A 12,036-nucleotide genomic window follows, 5' to 3' on the forward strand; every position below is an offset into this window, starting at 1 on the left:
GTCTAGGTAGCAAAGACCTGTTAGATGTAGATCTACCTTAACAATTTTATGTTCAAGAAGATAATTAAGTTCCTGTAATTTCTGGTTGTCCCTGTTGGACAGTCTAAGAAACATCTAGAATCTTTTGAAAAAAGCTGGTTCTCTTACTCCAGGCCTGCAGTTATTTTGCTCTAGTCCCTTTTAATGCGATATGTTCAATCAGATCCACCAGTTGGTTTTTCAGGTGGACCTGACTGGAAGCCCCATACAGGTCTATGGACAGGCAAATTTGCCATGACCAGGTTCACATCATGTTCAATGTCTAGGTAGCTAAGACCTGTTGTATGTAGGTCTACCTTAACAATTTTAAGTTCAAGAAGATCACGAAGTTCCTGTAACTTCTGGTTGTCCCTGTTGGACAGTCTTAGAAAGACCTGTATTCTTTTGAAGAAAGCAGGTTCTCTTACTCCAGGCCTGCAGTTACTTTGCTCTAGTCTCTCTCGTGAGATTAAGGCCTCTTTCACACAAGATTTTTGATCAGGTACACCTGTCGGTCTTTCAGGTGGACCTAAACAGAGGCTCCATGCAGGTCTATGGATAGGTGGATGTACACAGGCTTGTATCCTCCTACCTCTGAGGACGTCCAGGTCTGGGAAAAAAAATAGAAACGGACTGCTTCCTTCTTCAATTTTGTGAACCTAAGGAGATGGATCTGAGGTTGCCTGTGGAATTTTGCGACACTTATCATGCAATCTCCTTACAACATTTATTATAAATGTGATGATGTGACCAGATGATTTTAAAGAACGTGTGATCTTAATATATTCATTATTAGGTGGAATATATCTGTAAGGTAAATTGGATTCCCAGGATCAGAAAACCAGTGCGGACTTTCACATGTGCTCATGCATTGTACTTCCTAAGCAAAAGGACAATATCAGATGTACAGTGCCAGTTCGCCACTCGCAGGTGCACGTAGCAATTAGTGTGCACACTTGGTGCCTAGCGACCTATTTAAACTAATCTGCCACTGTAAGATGTTGCTGAAGGGTCTTCAGCTTGTTCCTGAGACCTGATCTGCTGTATGGCCCAGTTCATCACTGGACTTTACCTCTCCCTGCTGCCTCAAAACCTGCTCATCTGGTTCCCCTTGACCTCTGTCTGATTACTGGACTCTCCTCTGCCTGCAGATTCTGCACTGCTTTGTCCACAACTTAGGTGGGTAGAGCTAAAAGCCACAGTCCTCAGGACAGGATGTGGAAGCACTTTGGCACCAGAGTCATTGAAATGCATATGAAGCCATGAAAACGTGACAATCAAATACACATACATGTTTAGAGTGTCCATCATGTACCTAGTGGAGACAGGAACGTTGTGGGGGCCTCTCATGCACCTCCTACCCAAAACTCCTGAAGATGAAGACAGAAATTGTGTGGTCATGGAGTGGCATGAGCGCTGAAGTAGCTGGCTAGTGGTGACCGCAATTTAGAGGGGTAGAGCTGGAAGCCACAGGGCTCAGAACAGGATGTAGAAGCAGCTTGGCACCAGAGCAAGAGGTGGTATCAGGATCTGGGTAGTCAGCAGAAGACAACAATGATTGGGCAGTGAAGGACCAAATTGGCAGGCAAAGCAAGTCCAAGAAGAAGGCCAAGGTTAGTAACAGCCAAGCAAAGCATTACAGAATCAGCAGGCAGAGCAAGTCCAGGAATTAGGCCAAGTTCAGTAATATTTTTCAGTCCTTTTCTATTTTTTTTTCCCCATCATAGAACTAGAGATGGAATATGTTTTGGTAAATACCTGAAAAACTAAAATTGTGCCTGTGTCCAAATATACTGTATATGGACCTAACTGTGAATTAGATAAGGACCAAAAGTGTCCGTTGATTATCTGCTCCTGTCCTAATTAATCTTTGCTAGCTAGCTTTGGAATGTGCGCACACTGGAAGAGACTCACGCTGACACACAAGTTCAGTCTATGAACACTTCTAGTTTATTATAATGAGAAAGTGAGCTTATATATGCAAAATGATGCAAGAGTCATGTGAGAACAGCATAAGCATTATATTAGTCTTTGATTGGTCATTTCCACACGAAAACAATCTCCGGCATGGTATAGGTGTGATCTTCTTCCAAGTCTTATCTTATAGAAAGAAAAACATTTGTTTGTCTCAAGTTGGCAAGATGGGAGGTGGGAGGGGGTATCGGTGCCTGTGAGCAAACATTTCTTAAGCAAGGATTTCTTAAAGTACCACAAAGCCCAGCAGACAGAAAATATTCACACAACATATGTATTCATACTAAACATTTATAAATATGAAGAAAGAAATGGTATTAAAGTATAAAAGTAAATATGTAGAAAAATGTGTAGAAAAACGTATATATATATATATATATATATATATATTCAATAGGAAACCAAATAGGCATTTTACCATATCTATCACAACTGTACATTGCACAGTCCTATTCCACCAATCAGATCAGTTCTCAGTCATTTCTTTGTTTGCTTTAACCACTTGAGTTCCGGAAGGTTTGACCAGGGCCATTTTTTGCTATTCAGCACTGCGCTATTTTAACTGGTAATTGCGCGGTCATGCAGCACTGTGCCCAAATGAAATTTATATAATTTTTTTTCACACAAATAGAGCTTTCTTTTGGTGGTATTTTATCACCACTGTTTTTTTTTATATATATGAACAACAAAAAAAAGACCAAATATTTAAAAATATATATATATTTTACTTTGTTATAAAACATATCCAATAAAAAAAGATCCAATTTCTTAATGAATTTAGGCCAAAATGTATTCTGCTACATGTCTTCGGTAAAAAAATCTCAATAAATCTCAGCTCAGTCAATGCAACACCTGGTTTTTACCTGGAGAGCCATCTTCCAACAAATTAAGGGTCTGTCAAAACAAACTGAAATATCTCCCTCTCTCATCAGTCGAACTCATCTGCTCGGATCTATCGCTCTGCGCCTGGACAACAGCTGGAATTACCTCCATAGGAGATCTTTTTGATAAAGACAGAATGCACTCTTTTGTAGAGTTACGGTGCAGAGGAGGAATTACGGGAGGAATGATAGATGGGTCTATGGACTGATGGACTTATCATTGGAGTATACTACAGACGTCCTGAGGTCTATGAGAAGGGGGAGAGTCGGCTGTTCCAACAAGAACAAGCTGGGAACACCAAACTACTAAGACACAAGATGGAGACTAAAACCTACAGGATGGGCCGTACTTGTAGTGTTAGAGAAAGGAATAAAGGAGAAGAACATTTCATTATACAAATCTGAAGGAAGACTTTTATCAACAAACTTACAGAGAATATCAGGAGTTCAAGAATATAAATATCTATTTCATCCTAAAAAAAATGTGTTAATATATTTGTACTTTTCCTAGGTAAACATGAAATGTCAAGAAATATCACATTTTCCAAACTGATGAAGCTGCCGGTGAAGGATGACAACTACTACACTGAAATGATCAGTCCGGTTGTGTAGTCTGATCTCCCCTTCTCTTCATCCACAAGCAATATCTAGCTCCTCTCTCACCATGATGTCCTCCATGGAAGCTTCTGCTGAAGGGCAGGGGAGATCAGACTACACTGCTAGAGGGACCCAACCAGCAGTGACCCCCCTCCTTCTCTCTCACCACGATGTCCTCCATGGAAGCTTCTGCTGAAGGTCAGGGGAGATCAGACTACACTGCTAGAGGGACCCAACCAGCAGTGACCCCCCACCTCCCCCTCTCTCCTAGCAGAGGAAGCCAGACACAACTTCTTTAGTGATCTCTGATCTCCTTATAAAGTGTTTCTTCCATGATAAAGATCAGAGGAGCGCTCAGCCACGTGTTTTCTGAGGTGTATATCAAGGTGTGCTTCTTCCCTGTGTGAGATCTCTGATGTACGGCAACATATCATCCCTATAGAAGACATTTCCCGCACTCAAGGCATGGTTGCGGTCTCTATGTGAGATTGTCGATGTTTGACCAGTTCTGAGTTCCGGGGAAAACATTTCCCACACTCAGGGCAGGAAAAGAGCTTATCCCGCATGTGGCATATCTCATGTTCAGAAAGATTGGACTTACACGAAAAGCATTTCCCGCACTCAGGACAAGAATACGGCTTCTCGCCCGTGTGCAATCTCTGATGTATATTAAGATTGGACTTCTGTGAGAAACATTTCCCGCACTCGGGGCAGGAATATGGCTTCTCCCCCGTGTGAGATCTCTGATGTGCGACAAGTTCTGATTTTTCTGTGCAACATTTCCCGCACTCGGGGCAGACATAGAGTTTGTCTCCAGTATGCAATCTCTGATGTCTGGTAAGGTGAGTCCTCCGTGAAAAAGATTTCCCACACTCAGGGCAGCAATAAAACCTCTCACCTGTGTGCAATCTTTGATGACTGGTGAGGCTGCTCTTATCTGAAAAACATTTCTCGCACTCAGGGCAGGAAAACGGCTTCTCTCCCGTGTGAGATCTTTCATGTCTGACAAGTTCTGATTTCTGTATATAACATTTTCCGCATTCGAGGCAGGAATACGGCTTCTTGCCGGTGTGCAGTCTCTCGTGTCTGGAAAGACTGGTCTTGTCTGAAAAACATTTCCAACACTCAGGGCAGGAAAACGGCCTCTCCCCCGTGTGAGATCTGTAATGCGTGTCCAGTTCTGTTTTACGAACAAAACATTTCCCGCACTCAGTGCAAGAATACGGCTTCTCGCCCGTGTGAGATCTCTGATGTCGTGAAAGGTGGACCTTCTGTGAAAAACATTTCCCACACTCAGGACAGGAATGTGGCTTTTCCCCCGTGTGAGATCTGTAATGTATATCTAGTTTGCATTTAAGAAGAAAGCATTTCCCACACTTAGGGCAGGAATAAGGCTTCTCACTCATGTGCAATCTCTGATGACGGGAAAGATAGGACTTCTGTGTAAAACATTTTCCACACTCAGGGCATGAATACAGCTTCTCATCCACGTGCAATTTCTCATGTCTGGAAAGCTTGGCCTTATTGGAAAAAACTTTCCCGCACTTAGGGCAAGAATGAAGCTCCTCACCTGTGTGAGATCTCTGATGTAGAGCAAGACTTAATTCAGAGCTAAAGCTTTCCCCACATTCAGGACAGTAAAATGTCTTCTCCCCCTGAATCCCAGCCCCATCCCCCACAGTACGAGGTTGCTCAGAGTCAGAGGGATTCCATGGTCTCTCCACACTGGGAAGTCCACCATCCATAGTTGAGCTCATTGTCTTTTCTCCGGCACAATCTCCTAGGATGTCCTCATCTTCCATTTTACAACCTGGAGATAAAGTGAGACAATCCTTTGAGGGTTTCTCCACGGCGGGTCCTGGAAAAATAGAAAAACATCATCAATAGATGGGAGAGGGTTAGTTCACTTCCATCAAGATTCCATCTGGATCAGGGAGATAGGAGGGAGCAGATGTTCTCTGTGGATGTCCCAACCAGCTGGGACTCTTCCCCTCTTCAAAAAGGCCTTTGGTCCTCCTCCCAGATCACTTCTTTATTTACGCCACCTTGTCAGAGGAGCAGGAACCAATGGGGGCTGGGGGGGAGGGGTGGTAACAGAGCAGAGATAAGAGAAGAATATATTCTGGTCACCTGTGCTGATCTCTGTAGGAGTGTCCTCCTCTATGAATGTCCTCCTCATTCCAGCCTCCTCCGTATATTGCTGATCATCCCTCACATACGTCTCTTCTACTTCACCCTCAACTTTCATGTTCATCAGATCTTCACCCTAAACCAACAGAATGGCAGAAAATAACATCTGTAACATAGAAGGATTTATGATGTGAGATCACATAGAACATCTCATCTTGTAGAGTCCACACATCGTCTCCACATGTCAGAGTGTTCCATCCCTTCATGTCCCCAACCCTCAACTCCACCGACCTGATGATGGTGAGGGATGGTGTGACCTTCCTGTGTGGAATCCCTGGAATACAGAGGACGGGGACATCTCTCTGGTGGGTTCCCATGACTGGATCCACCTACCTGATGATGGTGAGGGATGGTGTGACCTTCCTGTGTGGAATCCTGGGAATACAGAGGATGGGGACATCTCTCTGGTGGGTTCCTGGAGCTGGATGACTCCACCATGGTGTCCTGGTACAGATCTTTTGGAAACTCTGACTCCTCCTTCACCCCATCCTCATCCTCCTCCTCTTTTATCTCTTCTTTAACCTCAACTTTACAATCTCTCAGGTTTCCACTCTGAATATATAATAAAATGACATCAATGGTAACAATGCAGATAATGTACAGATCCTAATGATACTATCAGTGATTGCTCCTCATCTACCTGATGATGGTGAGGGATGGTGTGACCTTCCTGTGTGGAATCCCGGGAATACAGAGGACGGGGACATCTCTCTGGTGGGTTCCCATGACTGGATCCATCTACCTGATGATGATGAGGGATGGTGTGACCTTCCTGTGTGGAATCCTGGGAATACAGAGGACAGGGACATCTCTCTGGTGGGTTCCCATGACTGGATCCATCTACCTGATGATGGTGAGGGATGGTGTGACCTTCCTGTGTGGAATCCCGGGAATACAGAGAACGGGGACATCTCTCTGGTGGGTTCCCATGACTGGATCCATCTGTAGGAAACACACACACTGACTGAATCCATTGTTTCTATGTGTTTATCAGATGATGGGGGATCTAGGTGGATCCTCCGTACTGCTCTCTCCTTTCCAATAAAGTCTCCTCTTACCCGGTGATGTGAGGGGCGGCTGATTGTCCATCATGACGTCCTTGTAGAGGTCCTTGTGTCCTTCTAAATACTCCCACTCCTCCATGGAGAAATAGACAGTGACACCCTGACACCTTATAGGAACCTGACACACACAATGATACAGTCACCATCCAGACACATCCCTTGTCTGTTACTGGAGAATATTCCAGAATTCCCGGCACCGCTCACCTCTCCTGTCAGCAGCTCCATCATCTTCTTGGTGACTTCTAGAATTTTCTGTATGTTGGATCTCTCAGGTATCAGGTAGTGAGGTGTGAAGTCAGGTGGTCCATGCAGAAGGTTGTTGGGTGCCCATCGTTCACTAGAGGTCTTCTTCACCACTTCAAAGTCCTGTTTAAAAATAGACAATACCAGTGATCACTGCAGACCTCCCAGAATCCTCCTCACCTCTCCGGTCAGGTCCGTGTTTTATTAATAGAGATGAGAGTGATGTCATGTGACCTCCCAGAATCCTCCTCACCTCTCCGGTCAGGTCTGTGTTTTATTAATAGAGAAGAGAGTGATGTCATGTGACCTCCCAGAATCCTCCTCACCTCTCCGGTCAGCAGGTAGATGATCTCCAGGGTGAGGTTTAGTATCATCTCAGTCATGTGGCTCCGGTCCTCCTCCATCCTCATTTGGTCATGTGATCGATACCGGTTTCTCTGTAGACAGATAACACAGAATTATCTGACCTATGTCGGTTGTACAATATTAGGATGGGGATATAATGGGGTCAATAGTTAAGGAATAATAAATAAGATCTTACTTTAATGGTTACCCTTGCAGGGTACTAGAAGAGCTATTGTCAACTGTAGGGGAACCTTTACTAATGCACCCCAAAAAAAGTCATGCTGCACAAAGCTGTATGTGGCATTAAGGGAGAAGCATGATTTTCAGCAACAAGGGGATCTAGTCTTCAGGAGCCACCTGTGTCCTAGCAACAAAGGGATCCAGTTTTCAGGAGCTACCTGTGTCCTAGCAACAAAGGGTTCTAATCTTCAGGAGCCACCTGTGTCCTGGCAACGAAGGGTTCTAGTCTTCAGGAGCCACCTGTGTCCTAGCAACAAAAAGATCCAGTTTTGAGGAGCCACCTGTGTCCTAGCAACAAAGGGTTCCAGTTTTCAGGAGCCATCTGTGTCCTAGCAACAGAGGGTTCTTGTTTTTGGGAGCCACCTGTGTCCCAGCAACAAAGGATTCTAGTCTTCAGGAGCAAACTGTGTCCTAGCAATAAAGGTTTCTTATTTTTGGGAGCCACCTGTGTCCTAGCAACAAAGGTTTCTAGTCTTCAAAAGCCACCTGTGTCCTAGCAATGAAGGGTTCTTATTTTTGGGAGCCACCTGTGTCCTAGCAACAAAGGGTTCTTGTTTTTGGGAGCCACCTGTGTCCCAGCAACAAAGGGTTCTTGTTTTTGGGAGCCACCTGTGTCCCAGCAACAAAGGATTCTAGTCTTGTCCTGTGTTTTAGCAACAAAGAGTTCTAGTGTTCAGGAGCCATCTGTCTCCTAGCAATGAAGGGTTCTAATCTTCAGGAGCCTTCTGTGTCCTAGCAACAAAGGGTTCTGGTGTTCAGGAGCCACCTGTGTACAAGCAATGATGGGTTCTAGTTCTCAGGAACCACCTGTGTCTTAGCAATGAAGGGTTCTAGTCTTCAGGAGCCACCTGTGTCCTAGCAACAAAGGGTTCTCATCTTGTCCTGTGTCCTAGCAACAAAGGGTTCTAGTCCCCAGGATTCACCTGTATCCTAACAATGAAGAGTTCTGGTTTTCAGGAGTTACCTATGTCTCCTATGTCCTAGTAACAAAGGGTTCTAGTTTTTAGAAGCCACTTATGTTCTAGCAACAAATGGTTCTAGTCTTCAGGAGCCACCTGTGTCCTAGCAAGGATGGATGCTAGGTGGTCTACTCATTGTTAGGATAAAGGTTGCTCAGGCCTCCTAGCATCCTTTGTAGCCAAGCATGCAATGAGTCTAGGGGGGATGGCCACAGACTAATTGAAGTTCGGTTAGTCCCTGGTGACCTGCCCAGACTTTGATTAGTGTATAGCCAGGCTAGGCCTATCATAAAAGAGCCATAAAACATTCTTTGGTCTGGTATTTTGTGAATGGCTAATTTGATGTAATTAAAACTAGTATCTGGCAAGCCCATTATTAGTCTTGTATAGCGAGGGCCAGGATTATCCACCTTCTCCCCCATTATTGGCTGATCTCAGACCCCTCTTTTAGTTAGGGGCAGGGTTGTCCATCTTCTCCCCCATTATTGGCTGATCTCAGACCCCTCTTATAGTGAGGGGCAGGGTTGTCCATCTTCTTCACCTTTATTGGCTGATCCTAGACCCTTCTTCTAGTGAGAGGTGAGGTTATCTATCTGCTCCTCGATTATTGGCTGATCTCAGACCCCTCTTATAGTGAGGGGCAGGGTTGTCCATCTTCTTCACCTTTATTGGCTGATCCTAGACCCTTCTTCTAGTGAGAGGTGAGGTTATCTATCTGCTCCTCGATTATTGACTGATCTCAGACCCCTCTTATAGTGAGGGGCAGGGTTGTCCATCTTCTTCACCTTTATTGGCTGATCCTAGACCCTTCTTCAAGTGAGAGGTGGGGTTATCTATCTGCTCCTCGATTATTGGCTGATCTCAGACCCCTCTTATTCTGAGGGGCAGGGTTGTCCATCTTCTTCACCATTACTGGTTGATCCTAGACCCTTCTTCTAGTGAGAAGCGGGGTTATTTATCTGCTCCTCGATTATTGGCTGATCTCAGACTCCTTTTATAGTGAGGGGCAGGGCTGTCCATCTTCTTCACCTTTATTAGCTGAATCTAGACCCTTCTTCTAGTGAGAGGCGGGGTTATCTATCTGCTCCTTGATTATTGGCTGATCTCAGCCCCTCCTTTAGTGAGGGGCAGGGTTGTCCATCTTCTTCACCATTACTGGCTGATCCTAGACCCTTCTTCTAGTGAGAGGTGAGGTTATTTATCTGCTCCTCGATTATTGGCTGATCTCAGACCCCTCTTATAGTGAGGGGCAGGGTTGTCCATCTTCTTCACCATTACTGGATGATCCTAGACTCTTCTTCTAGTGAGAGGCAGGGTTATCTATCTGCACCTTGATTATTGGCTGATCTCAGACCCCTCTTATAGTGAGAGGCGGGGTTATCCACCTCCTCCATTATTGGCTGATCTCAGACCCCCTTCTATAGTCAGAGAAGGGGTTTTCCACCTCCTTGCTCATTACTGACTAATCTAAGACCCTTCTTATAGTGAGAGGTGGGGTTATCCACTTCCTCCACCATTATTGGCTAATCTCAGACCCCTCTTATAGTGAGAGGCGGGGTTATCTACCTCCTCCACACTTATTGGCTGATCTCAGTCCCCCTCTTACAGTGAGGGAACGGGGTTATTTACCTTCTTCCCCATTTTTGGCTCTTAGTCCCCCTCTTGTAGTGAAGGATGGGGACATCCACCTCTTCACCATTACAGCCTGTTGATCAGGGTCAATGGCTGTACAGGGCATTATGGGTGAACATCAAAAATAATCAACCACAAATATTATATACAAATATGATCAAAATTAAAATCCTGGAAATTCAAGTCAGATTTCAGTACAACCCGAATCCAAATCTCATCCCTTGTTACAAGAGACTGCTAAGGTGAGAAGGTGGCATCTCCACAATGAGGAGAATGTTCCGGCCCCATAAGTGGGGGAATGTTCTGCCCCTGAAGGGGTTAATCTGGGTTCCCACACTAAATATGTGTGTATCATCATCTGCTGGAGATAAACGGAAGAGGTCGGACATGACGATGGAGGAAGAGGACAGACAGGACGATGGAGGAAGAGGACAGATATGAGTATGGAGGAAGAGGCTGGACATGATCATGTTGGAAGAGGCTGGACATGACCATGTTGGAAGAGGCTGGACATGACCATGGAGGAATAGGCCCGGACATAACCATGGAGGAATAGGCCCGGACATGACCATGGAGGAATAGGCCCGGACATGACCATGGAGGAATAGGCCCGGACATGACCATGGAGGAATAGGCCCGGACATGACCATGGAGGAATAGGGCCGGACATGACCACGGAGGAATAGGGCCGGACATGACCACGGAGGAATAGGGCTGGACATGACCATGTTGGAATAGGGCCGGACATGACCATGTTGGAAGAGGCCAGACATGACCATGGAGGAATAGGCCCGGACATGACCATGGAGGAATAGGCCCGGACATGACCATGGAGGAATAGGCCCGGACATGACCATGGAGGAATAGGCCCGGACATGACCATGGAGGAATAGGCCCGGACATGACCATGGAGGAATAGGCCCCGCTATGACCATGGAGGAATAGGCCCCGCCATGACCATGGAGGAATAGGCCCCGCCATGACCATGGAGGAATAGGCCCGGCCATGACCATGGAGGAATAGGCCCGGACATGACCATGGAGGAGTAGGCCCGGACATATCCATGGAGGAGTAGGCCCGGACATATCCATGGAGGAAGAGGATGGAAAATGACAATGGAGGAAAATGACGGACATGACCATTGAAGAAGAGGACAGACAAATGACGATGGAGGAAGAGGACAGACAAATGACGATGGAGGAAGAGGACAGACAAATGACGATGGAGGAAGATGACAGACAAATGATGATGGAGGAAGAGGACAGACAAATGACGATGGAGGAAGAGGACGGATGTGATGATGGAGGAAGAGGACAGATGTGCCTATGGAGGAAGAGGATGGATGTGACTATGGAAGAAGAGGATGGACGTGACAATGGAGGAAGAGGACAGACGTGATGATGGAGGAAGAGGATGGACATGACGGGGGATTACTGGGTGTAAATATAAAATAAGATCTTATTACCTCCTCTGTTGCCACTTCCAGCAATGTCTCCTCTCTACTTCCTCCCAACTCACCTCTCACCCGGAACTTCCCATTTATACCTGACATCACTTCCTGTCTAGGTAGACGTGAGATCACCATCTTGCGTAGCTCAGAGGAACTGCAGTCCCCAGAAATGTCTGCATGTACTATATACACTATATTGCCAAAAGTATTATCCCCGCCCTTCAAATCATGTGATTCAGGTGCTCCAATCCCCTCCATGGCCACAGGTGTATACAATCCATCCCCTAGGCATGCAGACTGCTTCTACAAACATTGGTGAAAGAATGGGTCGCTCTCAGTGAGCTCAGTGACTCCAAGCGTGGTCCCGTGATAGGTGGCCACCTGTGCAATAAGCCCATCTGTGACATTTCCTGGCTACTAAATATTCCACGCTCAACTGTTAG

The 12,036-nt window shown here is 45.7% G+C and overlaps 2 protein-coding genes across 3 annotated transcripts in view; both read right to left on the minus strand.

Annotated features, from left to right (window-relative positions):
* Window positions 1–12,036, minus strand: part of LOC149465043 (uncharacterized) — a 76,593-nt gene that overhangs the window by 34,259 nt on the left and 30,298 nt on the right. Inside the window, 5 exon segments of the mRNA XM_089673789.1 lie at window positions 3,967–5,328; window positions 5,601–5,736; window positions 5,994–6,209; window positions 7,397–7,404; window positions 10,141–10,236. Of these exon segments, the coding sequence (XP_089529915.1) occupies window positions 3,967–5,328; window positions 5,601–5,736; window positions 5,994–6,209; window positions 7,397–7,404; window positions 10,141–10,236 (1,818 nt within the window).
* LOC149465047 (gastrula zinc finger protein XlCGF66.1-like) lies at window positions 6,120–11,655 on the minus strand. 2 transcript variants are annotated; one of them, XM_089673736.1, is made up of 5 exons: window positions 11,609–11,655; window positions 7,294–7,404; window positions 6,929–7,090; window positions 6,505–6,842; window positions 6,120–6,212 (listed from the first exon to the last, which is right to left on the minus strand). In XM_089673736.1, the coding sequence occupies exons 2-4, from the start codon at window positions 7,375–7,377 to the stop codon at window positions 6,651–6,653; spliced, it is 438 nt and encodes a 145-aa protein (XP_089529862.1). In that variant the 5' UTR covers window positions 7,378–7,404; window positions 11,609–11,655; the 3' UTR covers window positions 6,120–6,212; window positions 6,505–6,650. The 2 variants fall into 2 exon arrangements, with proteins under 2 accessions (XP_089529862.1, XP_089529863.1); XM_089673737.1 differs by lacking the exon at window positions 11,609–11,655 and adding an exon at window positions 7,509–11,577.

This window comes from Staurois parvus, unplaced genomic scaffold (assembly GCF_062004578.1).
Source record: "Staurois parvus isolate SC_StPar_1 unplaced genomic scaffold, SC_StPar_1.0 ptg000144l, whole genome shotgun sequence".
Taxonomy (NCBI): domain Eukaryota; kingdom Metazoa; phylum Chordata; class Amphibia; order Anura; family Ranidae; genus Staurois; species Staurois parvus.